This window comes from Labrus mixtus, chromosome 9 (assembly GCF_963584025.1).
Source record: "Labrus mixtus chromosome 9, fLabMix1.1, whole genome shotgun sequence".
NCBI lineage: Eukaryota > Metazoa > Chordata > Actinopteri > Labriformes > Labridae > Labrus > Labrus mixtus.
In genome coordinates, this window is record NC_083620.1 from 25669809 (window position 1) to 25691386 (window position 21578).

At 43.7% G+C, this 21578-nt stretch overlaps 2 protein-coding genes across 6 annotated transcripts; both read right to left on the bottom strand.

The window, feature by feature from the left end:
• Positions 1-375: 375 nt before the first annotated feature.
• On the bottom strand, positions 376-5416 carry ehd2b (EH-domain containing 2b). Of its 2 annotated transcripts, none has more exons than XM_061047094.1 (6): positions 5084-5416; positions 4797-4973; positions 3680-3777; positions 2238-2650; positions 1960-2124; positions 376-1786 (listed from the first exon to the last, which is right to left on the bottom strand). In XM_061047094.1, exons 1-6 carry the CDS (start codon positions 5302-5304, stop codon positions 1235-1237), a joined length of 1626 nt encoding a protein of 541 aa, XP_060903077.1. In that variant the 5' UTR covers positions 5305-5416; the 3' UTR covers positions 376-1234. The 2 variants fall into 2 exon arrangements, with proteins under 2 accessions (XP_060903077.1, XP_060903076.1); XM_061047093.1 differs by having other exon boundaries at positions 3644-3777.
• Positions 5417-7576: 2160 nt separating this feature from the next.
• bicra (BRD4 interacting chromatin remodeling complex associated protein) lies at positions 7577-20338 on the bottom strand. 4 transcript variants are annotated; one of them, XM_061047089.1, is made up of 15 exons: positions 20258-20338; positions 18041-18086; positions 17882-17927; positions 17326-17391; positions 15012-17084; positions 14646-14834; positions 12657-13286; positions 11964-12180; positions 11768-11865; positions 11515-11649; positions 11361-11410; positions 11120-11268; positions 10926-11020; positions 10723-10825; positions 7577-10628 (listed from the first exon to the last, which is right to left on the bottom strand). In XM_061047089.1, the coding sequence occupies exons 2-15, from the start codon at positions 18079-18081 to the stop codon at positions 8785-8787; spliced, it is 5736 nt and encodes a 1911-aa protein (XP_060903072.1). In that variant the 5' UTR covers positions 18082-18086; positions 20258-20338; the 3' UTR covers positions 7577-8784. The 4 variants fall into 4 exon arrangements, with proteins under 4 accessions (XP_060903072.1, XP_060903071.1, XP_060903073.1 ...); XM_061047088.1 differs by having other exon boundaries at positions 10723-10828; XM_061047090.1 differs by lacking the exon at positions 17326-17391 and having other exon boundaries at positions 10723-10828.
• Positions 20339-21578: the final 1240 nt, after the last annotated feature.

The window sequence follows — 21578 nt, forward strand, 5'->3', positions numbered from 1 at the left end:
ATAAAACAAAAAGGGGCTTATGAGCATGCTAGTGAGAGAGTGGATGTAGATCAAAAACAGGGGTGGGGATAGGACTGTTTAACTGTGTGCCTGTAAGAGAGAGAGAGGCAGAGAGAGCACTTCAGATGGTGGGAATGAGTGGAGAGAGCGGCGGAAAATGGTGGTATGGGGACTTGGCAGGAGAGAGTGTGACTCACTGTTTATGTGGTCTGTCACTGAGAGACCATCTAAACTCTCCTAAGAGTGCCATAGTAATGCCCTCAGTCTGTGTGACATTCTTTATCTCAAATGATAGATATCTTTTAGAACTGAATGTTCACTAACTTTTTTTGAGTCTATAATTCGACGTACAAAAAGGTCACTAAAGAGACTCAGCACAGTCAAAGAATTTTATTGGTTGCAATATTAGTTGACATAAGAACAGTTGGTGGAGCTGTGTACAGTAGTCAGTTATATATCAATCATTCAGTCTAGTTGAAAAAAAAATGCAACTGAGGTCTGGCTCCTACACATAAAAAAAAAAAAAAAAAATGACGGCAACAATTACAAAAATAATATATAAAGTGTGTACAAATTGTGTCATGGAAAAGCATAAAAGTGAAGTGCAGAATATTAGATGTGTGCTGCCAGTTTGAGTTACAAAATGAGAAGCTTTTAACAAATCGTTCAACAAAATAAGTCTTTGTTGATAAAATTCATAGATGATATCTTTCCTGGAAAATCACATAGGCCCCACAAAATATCACCTCGTAAATACTGTGCCACTCACATCTCGACTCCTAAGGAATGTTGGATTAAAAGGTTTTGTTATAGAAAAGTTTATAGTTAAGCAGATATATTATGCTGAATACTGCTCGCTTAGAGGGGCGCCGGCCTTTATTTACTAGTGCTCAGCAGACATGAGTAGATGTGCGTTTAAATCCACATCATGAAAGGCAAACTTTGAGGAGCAAAGGGGGGAGAAGCAACCTGACCTAGTGTGACTTGTTAATAGACAATGTTTGACAGTGAGCCCTTGTCATATAATTTCCAAGGACTGACTTGTGCTTTGATACATTATGTTCCATTGTGCAAGACCGAAATCAGCGTCCAAGTAAAAAGTTGAATGTTGAATGCTCATACAACGTTTTACTGAGTGTTGAGGCGTAAACAAAAGCAAAGAAAAACAGTAGCAAAAGCGAAATAAAGAAGAGTCTCTCTCAGCTCTCACAGCTCAAGAGACTCTGTGATATGTCTATGCATCAGAGCCCTTCTGCCTGCGTTTGGATGGTGGGATCAGGCGTGTTGGAAGCTCAGGGGGGAGACCATGGCCCTCCAGCTTGACCTCAATCAAGTGGCTAGCCAGCGCAAATTCTTCATCATCCAGCATGCCATCATGGTCTACATCTGACAGCTTCCAGATGCGACCCAGCACCGAGTTTGGCAGGCGGGAGCTCACCATCCAGTCCTTAGCCTTGGGGCCGCTCAGTTTCCCCTCATTGGGAGCGAGGTTGTAGAAGATCTCATCATATTTGGGCTTGTCCTTGGTCACCACCCAGTCTTCCTCCTCCTCTTCCCCTCTCTCCCCGTTCTCCTCCGCAAAGGGGTCGCCCTCGGAGAACGGTCCGCAATGGGTCCCGAGGAAGGCTCCACCCTGCACACCTCTCTGCTCCCCTGCCTCCAGCTCCTCCTGCCGCAGGAGGGGCATCAGCTTGGCAATGTCAGCGGACAGTAACTCATCCAGGGCTGCCATCAGATTAGGCTTCAGGGTTTTGAACTTGGTGAAATCGTGAACCATCAGTTGCTCCTTTAAAAAAAAAAAAAGGAATGATAAAAATGTGTCAGCGAGTAGATTTATAATTTAATTTAAATCCAACCCGGACTGTAATAAAAAACGTTTCGGAAGAGATAAGAAGAAGTCTTTACATATCTGCCTCCCAGATGTGCCCAGCAGGGGAAACATACTGTACTCAGACCTACCTGCATTTTAGCACAATCTGGGAAGTCTCCAGCAGAAATGTTGTGCTGCAGCTGGATCTTGGAGAAGATAACAGGCAGCTGGTAGATCAAATTCTTCTTTTTATTGATCTTCCTGAAGACAGATGGCATCTCCTGCTTCAGATGGCTGATGATATGGGCATGGACCTGGGATTTAGACAAATGAAAACACAAAGTTATTAACACAAATGACGTGATTAGAGTGCAGTACTGTCAACCTGTCCATAATCATTCAATAAACAGTGGGAACAAGAACTCACCCTGACCAGACGCGCCCTCTTGACCAGGTCATTGAGCTTGCGTAAAGCTGCATTTCGAGGAAGGTTTTGGATGTCAGCAAACAGATCCTCCTCCTCCAGCTCAAACAGCCTGCGGTTGTCTGTAACCATCAGCGGCTCTGACCAGAAGGAGCCGATGTAGACGCGCAAAACTTCCGGGGTGCCAAACACCTTCCCCAGGGACCACATGAGCGCTCCGTACACCCTCATAAGCTGCTGGGTGTCCACCATGTCGGCCTTGTTGAGCACCACGCGCAGCTTGTCCTCGTTGCCCTTCAGGGCTCCGATGGCCTCGGAAAACTCGTCTGATATCTCCAGTTTGTGGGCGTCAAATAGAAGAATGATGAGGTCGACACGTTCCGCGAACCAACGCAGGACAGCTGGGAAGTCGTAGCCTGTTTGAACACTGAGAGAATTAACTTACATGCTCAAAAATGTAAATGTATTTTTTGTCAGGAGAGGGAAGAAGGTTGGAACAGACACAAGCCCTTCATAACTCTTTTTATAGCCGTCAAACTTTATGACAATTCAGACACTAGGCTTCACTTTATCACAAAAACATTTCTTTGACTCTCAACAAGAAACATTTCAGCAAAATAAATGTTGTTTTCTCATATTTGCCTATGTGATCATCCTTAAAAGGGTCAGTTCACCCAAATTCCCCAAAAGACACTTTTGTTTCACCACTTAACGATTTAATTAGATTACCGTCTCGGTATTTCCTTTGAATTGACTCATGCTTAGTATAATCACAGTACTGTTAACAGAAATTTCCTACATATCCTGGATTTTCCAAGAACTTTGCTGAGAGCTGATTTGCACTGGAACAACTTCTTCCCAAATAAACGGTGCGGACTATCCAGAGAAACCTGATCACTTCATCTTACAAAGACACATAAATGCTAAATCCACAAACAGCATTCCACTCGGCTCTGTTGTTTTGGGCTGGAGTCAGAAATCTCACAAAGGGATGTGTAAAAAAAAAAAATCAACAGATAACAAAAACTATTAGAGAAATAGCTCCAGTGGAATGTAAGGTATAATTTGGATGCACTGACCCTTTAAAGTTGTTAGTTTTTCATGCAGAATGATTTGTGTATGAGTGAGTCACCTAAGGCGTGAATGGATAGAAAAGTGAGAAACTACTGGTTGATGATGATCATGGTTGTTTCTCAACATTGTTTTCCCAAATGTGCTGACAGAACGTCTTTCTGTATCTCTGTTGTTGATTATGGTTTAATGGCTGCTTTTTCTCGCTCTGCTGCCAAGTGTTATTGTGACAGAGCAACAAGTCCCATGGGTTAGCCAGGCGTGTCGATGAGATGAGATTGTGAGTTGAAGTTTAGGGATGTGCGTCTCTTCAAGCCCCCCCCATGTCCTCTCCTTACCTCTGCCATCTTTGGCACCTTTGCCACCTTTCTCACCTCGGCTCACTCTCTGCTTGGCACCTGACAGGATCCCCGGGGTGTCAATTATGCTGATGCTCTCAAGGACCTGGTTGGGCATCTGGGCACACTGAAACCTGATATTTTATCACCGGAAAGGAGACAAGTCACATAAAAACCCAAGTTCACAGAGGTCAGTTAGCCTGTTGGTGCAGAAGGAAAACATCTAAATCATGTGAATAATGGTTAAACTCTCATCAAAGAAGCCAATGTCATCCAAGGAGTAGATTGGAAGCGGCACTCCCCACACCCTCATCCCCTCCCACTGCAGACCATTGTGCGCAAGCAGACCTCTCAATGCTGCGTTCTTCCTGAAGGAAAATGACCACTACTGCCAGAATCAAACAATAAGGCCCTGCTAATGATGTGTGGCTTAGAAAAACAACACCACTTCCCGTGGCTTATGTGCTTAACGAGCCCACCGGTTGCCTGAACAGGAAGTCAAAGCAAAAGGAGAGACGCAAATACGTTCACAAACACGCCCTGCAGAGGGAAAGAGGGACGCCGCTGGAAAACTGGCACCAGACATTTTTACACTGCAGTTCCACTAACATTAGCACTGAATGTTTCTATTGCTTCGTGTCTGCATGTCCATGTTTCTTAGAAGCTTACAGCAGTTCATTGACAAACATGTGACTTTTTCTTCTCATGAGTTACACTAGTGGAAAAACATGCACAGAAATCCCAGACAGTAAACACAGTCGAGGAAAGAACTTCAGTGTAAGCTTTCTCTAACAGGTTACCTAAGCTTCACAAAGTGTGTGACTTCATTTATTTGCTTTTGCCCCGAGGGGCTGTGGAGCCTTCTGACCTTTTCTTTGAACTTGCGTACATTGCTGTTCCTGCCTCAGAACATTCAGCTTTCATCACCCTCTTGGGTGATATCGCTCCCCTTCTCCATTTTTCCACAAATAAGGAAAGTGCCTCTTCGCTCTGAAATTTGGCACAAGGACTTGAAATTCCAAAGAGCTAAAAATCTGTTATCTCTCCTTCCCTGCTTCCCTTGTTGGGTTTTCTCACATAGTTCTGTGCATTTCACACTCATGTCTCTATAACTCACTCAGTGGAAAGAATGACACAACATCTGTTCTCTCACCTGTTGAGAAAAGTGTTTCCAAAGGGGTTAAGTTTGCGGAAAGGTTTGTTGGGGTCCACAATAAGGGCATTCCCAGGGATGACTCCCTCCACCTCCCCATGCATGATGGCAGTGAAGCAGTCTGTGGTGGGCTCGGGTCCCACCCTGCTTCCGGGAATATCCTGCTCGAGTAGATACCTGTCAGTCACACAAAGAGCTTATTAGTTTCTCAGAGCTGGTGATCACAGTTATTATCACACGCGATGTTACCGTCATGAAATGTTTTATTGCAGAGCGGATAATCTTACTTGATGAATGTTGTCTTCCCAGTGGAGTATTGTCCCACCACCAGCACCATCGGCTTGTTATCAAAGTCTGCATCCTCCAGACTTTGGGAGTGGAAGTCGTGGAAACCGTAGTGCTGCTCCAGAGGCAGAAGCTTCTGACGATACAACGATTTGAGCCCTTCTGTCACAGTGCGGATCACCTCAGGTGTCTTCTTCACATTTTTTCGCCCCCAGCGTGACATGTTGATCGAGGAAGAAGATTACAGGGATCTTCTTACAAAAAAATGAGTGTCTGAGTTTTTTTTCTGTTTCTGTATTTCCTGTAGCTGAAGCTTCGAAAACCTTCAGGTGTTTCCTGTATTTATGTGGACACCGCTCACTTGTCCTTGAAAACTCCTCTGCACACGCTTAGAGAGACGGGTGATACTTTGTTTGAAGTTTAGATCTTCCTCTTTGGAAAAATGTTTGCCCCTGAGATGTGGACAGAAAAGAAGACATGCAGAGGTTAATCCAAATTAAAACATTTTAAAAAAGAGGTAAATCCAGCAGCATCCAAAGTTTCTAAGTGTTGTTATTATTGGTGATTTAAGTCTTCCCCAGCCTAGAGAAGAGATGTTAAATCTAGAGTTGGCTTCAGCCCACAAGTATTGCCAAGTATTGTCTGTGCATGCCTGGAAAAAAATGGTGTTCAGGCTGGAAAACTCGCAAACCCAGCCCTGCTCCAGGATTTGCACAGGCACAGCTCATTTCTTTAATGTGAAATGAGTAAGACATTCCTTTTATCCCCTGCAGTTCCTCTCAGTGGAGCACAAAATACACGCTTAGTTGTTCACGTAGGGAAAAGACCTCATTACCCTCAAATGGAAAAATTATTTCAGCCTTGTGTTACAATCTTTTTTTTTATGTCACAGTCTACAAAAAAAAAAAGAAACGCTGGATTAGGAAATGAAGGCAAGATTCATCATTAGAAGCAGGCTGACAAAGAGGCACAAAGGTAAGACACGCGTCAGCCGATGTCAACTCATGTGAGCAGAGCTTCTCATCCCTCGCAAATCCCATTTGAACAAGGGTGTAAAAATATCTGCCACAAGAAAAATAGGGCAAGACTGTCCTGACATGTCACAAGACCAGTGTGAAAAAAGTTTTTTTTATCAAGATGGCGCACTTTAGAGATCTACAGGGCAGACATTAAATTTGATCTGAGCATCTGGTTAAAGTCATTTCTTAAGATTAAGGGTGGTGGAATATATCTTGTGGGTTTATGCATAACAATTACAACATCATTTGTGCTTAAAAGAATAACATGCAGGAGCAAAAGGAAAAAGGAGATTTACATTTTAATATCCAAAATGAAGAATTATAAATTACTTTTCAAAAAGATTGTAAATAGCTTGACACGTTTTTCATTGATTCTTAGACTAAACTGTTATCTTTACTTTCATTGAACGCCATCAAGAATCATTTTTTTACTGCTGTTTCACAATCCAGCAAAACGTGCACAAAGGTTAAAACAGATGCTGATCAGTAAATTGATGTAGAAAGTTTAAAAAGAAGTATTTACCAAGTTATAACGGAGAAAGACTTCTTCTTCTTCAAGTGCCTTGGCTTCTTCCTTTCTTCAGTCTTGCTCTCTGGAGTTTGGAAAATATTTTGACTTGAGGAGACAAAAACAGCCAATCTGTTGGAGGAGCTGCTGCTACATGTATGGGTGTACCTCTGACAGCAAATAGGAACCCTCAGTGAAGCGCCAACGTAGCCAGATTACAGAGGATCCTTCTTCCTCCAGTGTTTAATGTATTTCAGATGAGCTCCAAATCTGGCAAGAACTCGTACTCTTGCTTGCTGAAAAGAGCACAGGGCAAACAGTTAGGACACACAGCTCCCTGCACTGAAACTTTTTCTCTCTCTTTGCCTGCTTCTGCTTAAATGTACCTCCTCTTTTGGGGATGCCTGGCAACACTTTGGACAGCAATAACATTCAGTTCAGGGCAGAGATGAGCTGACTTGTGGTCAGAAGGCGTGGACCCAGAGGCGGGGGGTTTGAATAAATAATTTGGGTGGAGCCTTTTTTTTTTTTTTTTTTTAAATAATCATGATGATAGAACCCGTGTCTTTATGCATATTTTGAATGCTCAACACAACCTTATGCTGCACCCTCCCAGCCTCAAAGATTCTCCATTTTTTTATTTTCTAAAACTACTGTAAGATGTCATACATTCACAGTTTAGAGTCCCCCCCCCCCCCCCCCCTCCCCCATGAGTATAAGCTCTTTGCTCCTCCCAAACTTTGAACCGTCCAGGCGCTGAAGCACACCAACACTCTACTTTTCCACTGCGATGCACCACCTGCTGGCTGTCTGATAGAGAACACACCCTGTGGCCGCCACCATTACCACCACCTCCTCCTCCTAACTAACATACAGTACTCCTCAGTCATCGCCACTCATCCACAGGAATGCACCCTGAAGATTAGGAACCAAAGGCTGAACTGCTGGACAAATGACAAGACAGTGTGCAATGTTTCATAAAAGAAGCAAGGTTTAATTTACAGTTTTACTAAATGTACATTTCTTTTTAAAAAGTGTCATTATACACAATAAATACAATACAAAATTAATCTGTAATACTATACTTCAAATTCTCTTACGGTCTTTTGTACATTATTATTGTTCCTTTTTTCCATGTCAATGCTTGTGCCGTGTTTGTGTTTGAATTGTCCACCAGGCCGTAAAAGACAAACGAAACACACATGGGAGGCAGGGGATAAAGTGGCAGAAAGATGAAACAGACTGAGAACAGAGAAATTCAACTGTTATAACTAGTCTGCCCCCTGCTGACGGAAAATGCCATAAGTCGTAACCTGGCATCATACGCAGCAAGAGGGCAGGGGTGTGTGTGTGTGGAGGCATTGTTTAAAAACAAGAAACCGTGAAAATCATTACATTGGAACCAGAAGAGAACTGAATTTCCTTTCATTTCATTTACACCATGACAGAAGCCCTAAAGCGAACACCTTAAAAACCTTTACTTTATAATGCTTATGTAATTGCAGGCTTTGTGGATTTTTGAACAGTTATTGATTATTCCAATTGCAGACCAAGATAAGTTATCTTTTTAGCATTGAAAGTCAACCTTCAAGTTCACATGATATCTGAAGTTCATTTTTTTTGTAAGTAGGTGGACTGTAACATGTTTTCTTTGCTCCTGTAGGGAACATAGGATCATCTCGTTTGGTTGTAAAAAGGCAGACACCATGTTTAATGTTTTCCAATATAAGCTGCAGGTTGTTGCTGTTTAATTTAGCTGCCTGATGCTCACTGGCTCAATGTTGAAACCAGGAAAATAAACCACTGTTGGTAAGAAATCAGGGCACACATGATAGGAATGTCTGAATAGTGAATAAAAAGGAAAAAGAACAAAAACATCGGACAATTTCATGTCGTCACTTTAGCTTGGCTGATAGAACAGATACAAAAATGTGAGGCATCTTCAAGTCTGCAATTCACAAGGACAGTTTTACCTTTGACCACACTCACTATTTTCACCACAGGTCTACCTCAGGTTGTAAATGACAAAGAAATATCTGGACAATTCAAATGGACAAACAGAGCCATCACAGCTTGGCAGAGTAGTACAGTGATACTGTTTTCACAGTGCCCTCCTTCCCCTGCCTCCAAATCTGTCTTTAACCCTTAGTCAGTCTGGCCTTAGGCTGACGGGCTGTTATCTGCTTTGAGTTTGGGGCACCAGGTTGCCATTGTGGCCACGGCCACCAACCTGAGGGTGCTGGGCCAAGGAAGAGGACGAGGATGAGGAGGAGGTTGGGACTGAGGGCCTGTGGGATGAGGTTGCCGAGCCCCCCGGGCGCTGGCTTTGGTGGGACCTGCTGTTGCCCCCTTTAATGTGTTGCCCGCGGGCAGAGGGTTCCTGCTGCAGGTTTAGGATGCTGTCAATAGCGCACTGCAGGTGCTCATTAAGAGAGTCGTCAGGAGGGCTGCCGCTGGAGAAGCTGGCGTTATCCATGTCAGGGGAGTCTGACTTACAGCGTTTGGCAGGAAGCAAAGAGTCACGAGTGAAGGAGGACTCGGGAGAGGGAGGCCCAGGGGCATGCTGGTCCATTCTGAATGTCCCACCTGCCCTGTGTCTATTTTTTCCACTTGCCCTCTTGTATTTACCTACATCCGTCTCTAGTTCTGTGCACTCCTCCCCTCTCTCCTTTGCCCCTTCCCGGTCTAGGAGCGGAGGGAGGTGATGACGTTGTGTAGTTTTGATGCCACGATTAAACACCTCGTCCATTTCATCCAGCCCCTGCATTGCACTCCCATAGCGGCCCGTTTCGTTGCTCGATTCTGTGTGAATGTGTGAGGCCTCCCTGCTTCTCTTCTCCACCTTCACACTGGCTATCACTGTCCTCTCTGAGGGAGGAGAGGAGGCCTCATGCCTGGGGGGTGAAGGTGTAGGTCTGGGGTACGTAAAACTCTCTTCTCCTCCCCCTGGGACACCAGGTCTGACTCGGGGACTAATGTTTTCTCTGTACGTTTTTCTCAGGGGGAGTCGACAGGTTGTCTGCGAGGGAGTGGCAGTGGAGTTAGAGTTGGCTTTCACCCCCCCTGCGTCGTGGTTATCCAACGTCCCGTTCATTTGAGCTGAGGAAGAAGACGTGGAAAACGGCCAAGTATGGGAAGAGGAGGTGGAGGAGGAAGATGGGGCTGCGTTGTGGGTAGCATTACCTCTCTGTGATTGGTTACACTGAGCAGTTGTTATGGTGACCGATGAGACTGATGAGGCAGCAGGGGCAGTGCATACCGGGGACTGAGTTCTGATGACTGTTTTAGGAGTTGATACAGGTTGGGACTTTGGGTGCGTCGCAGCATCTTCAAGCTGAGTGTGAGGCTGGGATGCGGACTGGCTGCTCTGCTGAGATTGAGGTGTGTGTACTGGGTCTAAGGCTGTATTGTGGACCACCTTACTGAACCCCGCTTGATCCTGTTTGATCTTCAGCTTTAAGCCAATCCTCCTGCGAGCCTCGTAGGTCTTCATAGGCGGTTTGCTGGTTCTTTGTGGGAGAGCATCCTCATCGTCGGCCGCTTGAGAGTTGAAGGACGAAGAGGACAGAGAGGACGATGCCGCTGGAGCTCGACTCGAGGAGGAGTTCTGGCTGCTGTGCTCGGCCAGCCTTCCTGCTGCAGCTGGAGTAGTGGGACAACTGCTGGACCAGGACACAGATGCCCCGCCTTCACCATGCTTTATTACTAGCTTGGTGGGGTGGAAGGGAGTGGTGGGGGGGAAAGGAGTGGTGGGAGGGGGAGCGGGCGGTGCTGTGGTTAGAGCAGGAGCAGGATTGGAAGCAGGAGTGGGTATTGAAGCTTGAGCAGGAGCTTGGGTTGGTACAGGGGGAGGATTTGGAGGGATGTTTGGAAGAGGGGTCGGGGTTGGGGCAGGAGCTGGAGGTGCTGGAACAGGGACAGCTGCTACTCCACCAGTCGCAGCAGTGGGCTCAGCAGAAGATGACTTCTGCTGGGATGACAATACACCCTCCAACATACGTGCATTTGCCACAAACTCCTCTGCAAAGAAATAAAACAGAATGATACTATCAGCTTACACCATATTTAGATAAAAAACAACCACATGACCATGTAACAGATATTGGTACAGTACCTGGTCTCTCCCTGGCTAAAACTCTGTCCTGACTCAACGCAATCTTCTCCTCCTGAATGAACATCCGGTCCATCATCACCATCTCTGCCGAGGGGCCCAGTCGCTGCTCAGGTTCAAACACAAAATACCACAAATTCAAAATCAATTCGGGACAAGGACGACGAAAAGGTTAATGGCCTTAATGCTTTGGTTTATATACTTACTTTTGACTCTGCAAAGAGCAGGCAGCGATATTTATCCAGCATGGCCTGGGTCCTTTTCAGGAGATGACAGGAGACCCTCTCAAATTCATCATCCACTGTGAACAGGAGAACCAAGATGGTCATGTAGACTGTGATATTAGGAGAAGTGGCACCTTACGTTTGGCCTCTGCGCTAGAAGATATGGAGTTTGTTACCTTTTTGATAGTCTTGAGAAGAGTTGGCAGTTCCCTGGTAGACGTGGTAAGGCATCAGTCTGTGAAATGTGTCCTCAAAAGAGTGGAAAGGAGCACTATAGTTTGGGTGGAGTACTGAACCCTGCTGTTTCCTCAGTTGTTCCAGCATCCTGTAGTGAAGTTTGTATAAAGAGATACTTTTCAGAAAAAATGTATTATGAAACAGTCCAACTAAGCCATTTAAAATGCACAAGGCACACACCTGGCTTCTTTGCTTGGCTCTGCACTGAAAGGCATCTTCATTGTTGTTGTCTGTGATGTGAACGTACAAGATAGAGAACAACCATTAATTTCTCAAACTTAAACTTTAGAGTTATTTGTTGGGCTTCATTAACATAAAGGTTACAATCCTTAACCTGAGTTTGTAATGGGGTTGGGGTCTGTGGAGCAGGCATTTGAGTCAGACTAGTTCCTAACACCTGCATCTGCACCCCAGCTTTCCCCAGAGTCATTCCTCCAGCTGAGCTGATCACCCCTGGCTTTGGCTGAACCTGAAAAAAAGAAGAGAGATTCGACACTTTTGAAAAAACTATCACCCTAAATTCAATTCTAAACTGTAGTACACAGAATTACCAGAATGCAGGTATTTGAAGTAATGATGTTGCCTACCTGGGCAGGCTGGGTAAGGCTGGCAGGAGTGACAGTCTGATTCACCATTGATCCAGCTGGCCCTTGGGTGCCTGAGAATACCTGTAAGTCACTTGATGCTAAAAAAAAAAAAAAAGAGGAAAGAAATGATTAAAATACTTCATGGTGTGTTAAGGGTCATGCAGAAAAACATAATTTAGTTAAAAACGTATCTGACCTGTAGCAGGCGTTTTGACAAGCACTGATGTGGGCTGCAGCACTGACAGAAGCTGAGCAGGTGTACCAGTGCTGGAAGATGTTGCAATCACCAATTTATCAACAGGCACATCTTGCTGAGAACTAAACTGACTGGTGACTGGAGGTTGAGTTTGAGGCTGAGGTTGAGGCTTGGGTTGTGCAGACTGCTTGGCCTGCAGCAAGATGTTCTGCTGGACCTGGGAACGAAATTAGAACATTTTTGTAATTAGCTTTTATACAATAAAGTCTAGATAAACCCATTTGGTTTCCTGAAGCCTTTCTGAGCTGCTGGTTTGAACCGATTAATTTTAATTGAATTGATCACCACTTCAATTATCAACTAAATATGCACTGAAGCAAGACTTTCTACGAACGAGTGCAAATGCATAACCATTACAATTGTCGAATGCAAGTAGTAACGTTTGGGATGTCTCACCTAATGTTGCTTGCTGTATCAGATAAAAAATAAAAACTGCACTGATGATGTTCCTCTGAATATCTAAAAAATATCTGCTAATATCTTAACAACACACATTACACAGTTGCTACACTTTGAGAGGGTGAAAAATTAGGGAGAACATGGAAATATACATGATAATTAGACTGAAAACACCTTTTCTTGCATGCAAATATCCTTTTTTTAAATCAATCTTTCAGGTGAACGGGATAATACCTGGTGCAGCTTGTCCAAAAGCTGTTTTTGCTGAGGTGAGGGCTGGGTTATGCCCGACAGGGTCTGAATTTGTGCTCCTATTAATTGCAGGTGGTGCTGCTGCTCCGCTGTTAGGCCCTGGATGGGAACCTGGGCTTTTACTACAGCAGTGGCAGAAGTGCTGACAGGAGGAGCAGTGAACTGGTGCTGTGCAGGTGGTGCAGGAGGAGGCTTGGGGGACTGTGACATAGGAGGCATTTCTTGCTGATAAGGGGCAGGCTGGGAGGCTGGCCGTGGCTGAGGCTGAAGCTGAACATGAATGTGGGTCTGCTGGGGCTGTGCATGCTGTGTCTTCTGCTGTTGGCCTTGTGGAGCTGGTTGGGGGGACTCAGCAATCTGATTATGGACAATAAAGAGTTGGGGATGGGGCGAAGGTGTGCATGAACGAGTGGGGGTTTGAGTCTGTGTCTGAGAGGGAGGATGTGTTTGCTGTTGGTGGTGTGGTGACTGGATCTGCTGGCTCAGAGTGAGAGGCGAATGGGAAGGCTGGGGGCTTTCTGACACTGGGGGCACTGTTGTGTGAGTCGTCAAGCCCGGTGAAGGAGACATGCCCTGGATCCTCAGGGGCTGCTTATGTCCAGCAGAGGGTACCTGATGAAGTGGAACCACAAAATACTGGTATGCTTATTTGATTCAAGAATGCAGACAACATTTAAAAGCAGGAGGACATCAGGACATCAAGCATAAAAACAACACACACTATACAAGTTCTGCATGCACACTAGATTATAACTAAACCCTCTAAAACATGGTTTAAACTTGAGACTACATACAAAACAGGGCTGGGCGATAAGGCTACCTTCAGGCTATGCATCTTTGCATTTAACAAACAAAACGCTATCCAATATATAGAGAAGACATCTCCATGACATGATTATTTGGGGTTATTTTGCTTTAAACGTTTAATTTCTGCAACAGTACCAAGACAATGAATGTATTTCCCCCAAATACACTGAAATGCAAAAGATTATCAAACTATCGCCCAACCCAGATACCATAATAGAAAAACATTGGTAAAACGACACAAAACGTTCGATAAGCAAAGTGTTAGACTTTAAAAACTAGAAGTTGAAGTTAGAAGCCCATTGATTTTTTTTCTAGCGTCTGAAGAAGATTAGATACAAAGAGGCACAATGATCATTGGGTGAGCAAAAAGAAAAACATTTAACAAAAGCAAGAAGTCAAGATCTGCGGGCCCGTGATGGTGAGGTAGAAGGTGATCCTAAGATTTCAGGGACTGGGGTCGGGGGAGCGTGTAATCATCGCTGAGGGATCATTACACTTGTCAGGACAAGGTTACAACGGGTGGCAACTCAAGTACATATGAGTCTAAATGAGAGGTGCAGGGTAGAGAGGTGTAGATTTTGTTGGTCAGTAATTGTTCAGTAATGCAGCAGATGAAAGTGAGTGGATTTTATTTGATTAAGTGAGGTGAGTTGATTGAATTTGATTGAGCTGAGTGTTAGTAAAAAGGTGAACAAGTTGCATTTGGCACCTTGGTAGCTGTTTTAACAAGCATGAGCATGGTATCATATTCTTTTACAAATGATTTACAATGGAATGAATGAGAACATACCAAATTAGTTAAATGTTAGTTTAACTTTTTTTTTTTTAAAGAATGGACCCTTGATTGGTAGGCAACATTCTATTAAGGATGCACAAAGCAAATAATTTATGTAGCACAGTGGCTGACAGACAATACATCAGGACAACTGGAATGATTATGCCTTCACATACAACAGAGCAATGAAAGAATCAAGCTGAAGCTGCAAGCAAATGAGTAATTGTTAAGCTTTAGGAATTGCATAGCAACTTCAGTAGCCATGAAAGCAATGACTAATGCAGAAAGGTAGTAGAGAGCAGTGATGTGGAAAGGTTAAGATTCCCTAACATTGTGGCAGCAGCAGCAGCAACAAGTGGGTGGGGCTTGACATAAAGGGGCATTTCTACCTGCTTTACCACTGCTGTCATGTGGGAGGGGCCAGGGGAAGGACTGTGGCTCTGACCCACCCAAGAGTCAGTTAATTGGCTGTCATGGACAGCAGGGGCCGGAGCAGTGACGTTGTTGCTGCTGACGATTACAGACGCTGGTACGCCCACAGAGGGGGTTGACTCATTCTCTGATTGGTGGTGCTGCTCCTGATATGAGTGTATTTACCATTTCAGGACCAAGGAGGGAAGAAGGAAGGGGATTTGGAGGGAAAAGGGAGTAAAATAGTAAACCAAAGAGGTCAGACAAAGATGTCACTCCGTGCAGGTTATTCATTTAAGACAGTGTTAACTGTACACAAGTAAACCAAGGACTGGAACACTGACCTGTTGCAGGAACATCTGCAGGGACTCCTGACTCAGGATCATACTAGAGCCCTGGTTAGTGAAGAGTAACCTCCCTGGACTGTGCTGAGCCTGATGGGGGACCAGCCCCACTGCTGTGACAGATGAAGAGGTGGACACAGACATGGACGGAGAAGAGCAGGGTATCGTAGTAGCCGTGGACAAAGAAGATGGTTGCATGGCGAGGATAGAGGACTGCGATACATGCTGCTGAGTGGGATGAGCAGCTTGATCCGTAGAGCTACCAAGCACAGTAACACACTCTCCAGGCTGACCTTGAGCCATGGTTGCTGCTCCTGTGATGTTGCTGCTGGGAACTCCACCTGGCTGGGGTTGTAGGGCTGGCTGAAGACTGACTGCGGGGCTTAGCCCTTCCACCTGACTAAGCATTGTCAGGGAGTTCTGGATTGGCATGCCCTGTATGACTGTCTGGGCATGACCTGAGACAGTATGTGTCTGTGTCTGACTTTGACTCTGAGCCAGTGAGACAGGCACCTGAAAGAGGGTTTGTGTGCCCATCTGGCCAGACTGGAGCTGAATGGGCCCAGAGAGGATGTGGGCAGCCCCGGGGTGGCCCTGTGAAGTCAACACCTGACCCAGGTTAATGTTCTGGTTTGCAGTTAAAATCTGGTTTGCAATGAGCTGTCCACCAGGCCCCTGACTGGTTATTATGTGGCCGCCAGGGTGTTGTGTCAGGATCTGTCCACCGGCTTGTAGCTGTGGCAGGAGAAATTGGTGGTTTTGACCTTGCAGAACAGTCTGAGAGGGAATAACGATGCTGCCTGATTGGTTTAACAAGTGCACACTGAGGGGTTTGCCAGATTGTTGTGCTCCTTGTTGTTTGAACAGGGTTTGTTGAAACTGAGGGCCTTGTGTTGTGCCTTGAGTATTCAACACAACATTAGAGCCTGGCTTTCCAGTCAGAAAGGTTACATTCTGCGCAGTGGAAACTGGAATTTGCTGCAACCCTAGCGTCTTGTGGGCATCATTTTGAGATGGTTGGGATATTTGTTGTTGCTGCTGTTGTTGCTGTTTGAAGAGTTTGGGTTGAATGGCTCCCCCCTGAGGAGGTTTGGGCTGAATGGGTGTTGGTGTGCGCTGGATGATCACGTTCTGCATGATTTGGCCTTGATTTTGCACCTGGGGTCCAATTCCTGAACTAAGAGAGGTGCTGCCAAAGCCCACAAGCCCAGCAGGAGCAGTCATTGTGCAGCCGCTGCTGCTGTTTGTGCTGCTGACACAAACAGCTGGTCCATTTAAAGCTGGAGATCCCAAAGTGGTTTTGTTACCTTGGATCAGAAGTCCACCCCCTGAGCCTCCAAGTGCTGCCTGAGAACCAGTAGCTGATACCTCTGGCCCGGATTGGTGCAGCTGGTAACCACCCATGGCTTTAGCCAGGATTGGCTGTCCAGATTGATTGATAGTCATGACTGTAGGCTGACCCACAACCTGAATCTGTCCAATACCTAAATGTCCCGACTGACTCCCATTAGGAAGAGCTTGAAGACTTGAAATGGGTTGAAGTGTCACGTTTCCAAGGCCCACAGGCTGCATAAATGGCTGAACACTAATGGCCTTATTCATCACCTGGGGTTGGAGCTGAAGGCCCTGCTGAGCCAGGACTGACCCCAGCATGTCTGCTGTGGCATTGGGAGGAGTAGCAGTGGTGCTTGGGGCTGACCCAGGGAAAATTGTTGCTGCTCCTCCAACACCTATGCCTACACCAACAGTGGTGCCTCCAGCCCCAGACAGGCTGGCATCAGGCAGTGTCTGAACCACCTGTGTAAGGCCTGGAATTCCAAAGGAGCCCAGATCCAACTCAGCCTCTGCCTCCTGTAAACTTTGCTCAGTGATGTTTGCTTCAGCCAAGCTCTGCTGCAGGATGTCACACGGCTCGTGATTTGTCCCAATGCCATTGCTCCCACCGTCGCCACCAGGGGATCCTCCCAAGATGTCATCATCTTCCAGGAAGTCCAGGTCAACACTGACTCTGGGCAGGCCTGTCGGCTCATTGGCCGACAGCTGGACTGCAGGCTGGACCTCTGGAACATGGCCCTTTAAGTGAAGAAGGAAAGTCAAGAGGAGAGAAGTGAAACCAGGTGATTGGTGAATTTCTGATGAATATGCATGATGGCAGGAATGCAAACATGAAAACCCCTCAAAAACCTCTTGTCTCATTGCAGAAAATCAAAGATTGTAGAGTGTAGAACTGTTAGTGGAAAGGGAGGATATTTGGAGGTGCATGCTACATGGATGGATAGAAAACAGAAGGAAAAGGATGGGGGATTTTACTCACCCCAGTGGTAGAGAAGAACGAGCTGGAGGGGTCACTCGAACCATCCAAAAGGTCGTCAGTGTCCAACTACAGACACACCCACCCAGGAAAGGACAGACAGAAACCAAAGGGACCCACACAGGCAGGAAAAAGCCACCAGGACAGAGAAACAAAAGGACCATCAAAAGGAGGAGGAGGGCAAGAAATGGACAGAACAAAGTCCAGAGAACCAAGATGGTAAAGAATCAGCAAAAACATAAGCGACAGGGGGGGAGGGGGGGCAAAATTATAAGAATAACACAGAGTTGGGAAGCGTTAGTATTTGCATTTCGTATTTAAAAGGAAAGGGAGGCTGAAAAAATTGATAGAGCCATCAATAAGTAGAAGAAGCAGTAAAATAGAAAATAGTGGGGACGTGGGTTTCAGTGTGCGAGTAATCTGATCGTGACTTCAACACAGTTTGAGGCAAGACTTAACTAAAATGTGCAGAAATAAGACCTCCTCACCACATCAAACCAGTGAACACACAGTTTAAAACTATCAATTGTGTCCTCTTTCTTTTTTCTCTCTTACTCACATGGGTCTCAGATCCATGAAGAAAGTCATTGAGAGCTTCTGGGTCACTGCAGGAGAAAACAATGTGATTTACAAAAATGTGATTTACAACAGAACAAGGCGAACCATGCAGCCGAACATTTAGCCAAAGATAAAATACACTATGTCAATAATGACTTACCAAATTACATCTAGAAGGCACCTGCCGTCTTCATCATCCATGACAACTGTTGAGGATGAAATAGCCCAATGATAATTTGTTCATTAAAAAAATCCTTGTCACAAATCAATAATATGTCAAATGTTTTACAAACTAATTTAAATTTCTATTTTATTTTGACATGAGTTAGTCACAGATAATGATGATGAATTATAAAACAGCAAAACCTTCATCAAATATCCTCTGCCTCTGATTGGACTAATGTCATTTTGTTATACATGATTTGGAAATGTTTCATAGACGTACAGTTTTAATGACACTTGAGGGATTCTTCTCCACATTAATGTACTACTTTAACAAAGACTGTTCTTACAGAAAATAAACCTTTCTATTTCTGTGTTGATGCTGCAATACAAAATGTGGTACATAATAAAATAAATAAAACCCCAAAAACGTAATATATTGCATAGCATGTTTCCTAAATGTCTGATGATACAGTATGGTCATTTTATGATTTAATTCAGTAGATGTTGCTCCTTAAAGAAATATGTTTTTTTTAATTTAAATGTTGTTATTATTTCTTTACAATTCCCGACACAAATTAAAAATAAAGCTTCTGTATCGTAATTCAACATTAATAAAAATGCAGTGTGAGTAGCTCTTTTTCCAATAATCCCTGTTTACATGACGTAAACTAGTGTAATGACACAAAACATTTATGAATGGACTTCAACAAACACAAACCATATGTTGTGTTTCTTCCATAAAGCAGTCTACAATCGAAAACATGAATCATTTTTGAACAGTTTAAACATATCAAATTAAATATAAAGCTTCTGTATCGTAATTCAACTCTTTTTCCAATAATTCCTGTTTACATGACGTAAACTAGTGTGATGACACAAAACATTAGGCTACATTACTTTTGCTGCTTTGAGGATAAAACAAGCCCAGTGGTATCAATATCACCACTCATATCAATAATGCTGCACACTGTGTGTTTTTAATTTTAATAACAATAACTCTTTCCACAAGTAGAAGTGTAAATACCTTGTATTATTTTTTCACCCTTTATTTAACGGATGTAAATATGATTGATTTTTAACTTCTCGTTATTTTTAATAATTACATTCCTGCTTCCTGTTGTAACACAATAAAGTTTATCTTTATCTTTATGAATGGACTTCCACAAACAAACACAAACCATATGTTGCGTTTCTTCCACAAATCAGTCTACAATCGAAAACATGAATCATTTTTGAACACTTTAAAACACATAAAAGTTTTGATACAATCATCGCAAACAGGAAAACATAGTTAAGAAGTCTTAAAGAGCTGAAACTTGAGTTGTGTGAGCTGTGCACAGAGGAGAAGACAACACACTGAAAACGCGCGGTTTTCACGCAGACCTGCAGAAAATATTCGCAGCTCGTCTCACGAACTGTGCAAAAACACTTTTCAACAACACAACCATCAAGTCACATAACATTTTCCCTCGGATTTTACGAGGGGGTGGTGGGTGGGGGGGGCATATCCCTACCTGCTGCTCTGTGGAGGCAGCGAGTCGGAGCCATTGCTCGGTCACAGAAGAACCAGTACGCAGGATATGAATGGAAACCCTGCAAGCGGCTTGCTACATGCTACCTGCTGTTTTCACACACATTTTCTTGCACATTCCGCCGATTTTTTCCTCACAGTGTGCGATATTTAATGGCAACGAGAGACACTTGATGCTCTAATTAAATAAAAACGATTGATCTCCAAACCAGCATCCTGGCATTTTGATGCATCTGGGTTGCATTTCGAGTAGCCTAGCTGGTTAGCCTGCTAAGCCAAGTAGCTATCAACAATATCCAGACGTACGCGCTAGCTTTAGCCTTTGACATTCAAAACAAACCACAGAGTGACACAGTTTTGACACTCGTACGGCACCAAAGAACCTCAACTCCACCAGGACGGAGTACTATTGTCTGTTTAGGAGTGCAAACGCAATTGCGCAGCGAGCTATCTGTCCCCACTTGCAGGTAAAATATGAGTTAATGTAGGGACACTCTTGGATCAGGGGGGTATGTTTGGGAATTCGATGGAAAATGACTATTATCGCCGGGTCGTGCAGCAGTGTGGCGCTTCGATTGCGGCAGCTGTGCAGTTTGTGGCTTCGCTGCAGAACACAAATATTGCAGCTTTGTTGCAGTTATTAGGATAAATAGTGAAATAGCTACACCGTAACAAACTCACCCGAGACGATAGAGGTGCAGGCAGCGCGGGGTCTCCAGGACAGCCTCGCACGGGCTGCTGTACAGGACCCAACTACAGGCAGGAAACAGGAGACTTCCGTTTTGCCTGATCTAAATATGGGCATCGTCTTTATCGAAATGTATCGAAGGTGGAGGGTTTATTGAATATGGAAGCGATTAGTGATCTTCTAATTTGAAAATTCAAATGCATTAACAGAAATGCTTTTTTTTTTGTTCTGAATATGAGTGTATTATTTGACTCAAAAATAAAATTATGATTAATTTATCTAATTTGAATTTTAGTTTTCAACTTCAAAAATTGCACATTCTTTGACTAAATTAAAATGAGGAAGAAAATGACATTTGCTTTATCATTTTCAAAAAAATGTATCATAATTCAAATGAAAAAGCTCATTTTAAAATGAAAATACAGTAGCAGAAACAACGTTTTAACTTTCAGAATATAGGTGCATTATTTGACCTATATTTAAAATGAATATTCAGTCATCCAGTTTAAGTTTGCATTATACTTTTACTCTCTATGTATGCATAGAGATGGGTGAAAAATTAAAAAACATTTCTCTTAATACATTTGAATTTTAAAATTAGCTTTATCATTTGAATTCTGATCACTAATTGCTTCCATAATTGAATGACTATGATTGTCGTGTAATGTGAAAACGAAAGCTCTGGCATGCTGAATTTAACTTCGTCTTAGGTGTAGATATGTTTATATGTGATAATGTAAAACATTTTGATAAAACAATATCGAAGGTGGAAGTTTGCAGGAAAATAGTTTTAGTTTTAATAAAGTATTTTAATGACAGTCGGTGTTCAAATATATTGCACTCGGTTACGTGTGTCTTGATCTGCTTTGAGGATGAGGCTTTGGTTTAAAAAGTGGTTATGTATCCGTGACATTTGTGCTCTAATTAGCCTAATTAAACAAACATATTTCCCAGATATGTTTATGTAAAAAATAGCTTTTGCTTATGTTCAAAACGTAGCCTGAGTCTATATGAAACTTTGTAAACAAGGAAAAAAGACCCCATCACAGTGTGTAAAAAAAACTTTGTGACAATGTGAAGTTTGGGGACTTTTCCTCATCAAAGCTGTCTTCTGAAGCTTAAATCATACAGGACTTAACAAACCACTTTGTATTTTTGGGAACCGATGTTTAAAGAGTAATAAACACCCTAATCCAACAGCCAACATAGGACTGGAACAGCAAAAGCTTCATGTTTTTAAAAATCTTTAGACAAAAATAGATTGTGCTATCAGTGGAGATTGTATGTAAATGTGTGTATTCCCAACCTCTTAAT

Bases quoted from the DNA above. Each gene is read 5' to 3' on its own strand.
- ehd2b (XM_061047093.1), bottom strand. From the start codon at position 5,304: ATGTCACGCTGGGGGCGAAAAAATGTGAAGAAGACACCTGAGGTGATC. The intron at 2,651-3,643 runs GTAAGGAGAGGA...GTGTTCAAACAG, and splicing joins AGGTGCCAAAGATGGCAGAG to GCTACGACTTCCCAGCTGTC. The intron at 2,125-2,237 runs GTGAGTTCTTGT...TCTAAATCCCAG, and splicing joins AGAGGGCGCGTCTGGTCAGG to GTCCATGCCCATATCATCAG.
- bicra (XM_061047088.1), bottom strand. From the start codon at position 18,081: ATGGATGATGAAGACGGCAGGTGCCTTCTAGATGTAATTTG. The intron at 12,181-12,656 runs GTATTATCCCGT...TTTCGTTCCCAG, and splicing joins TTTTGGACAAGCTGCACCAG to GTCCAGCAGAACATCTTGCT. The intron at 11,650-11,767 runs GTAGGCAACATC...TCTTTTTTTCAG, and splicing joins GCCTTACCCAGCCTGCCCAG to GTTCAGCCAAAGCCAGGGGT.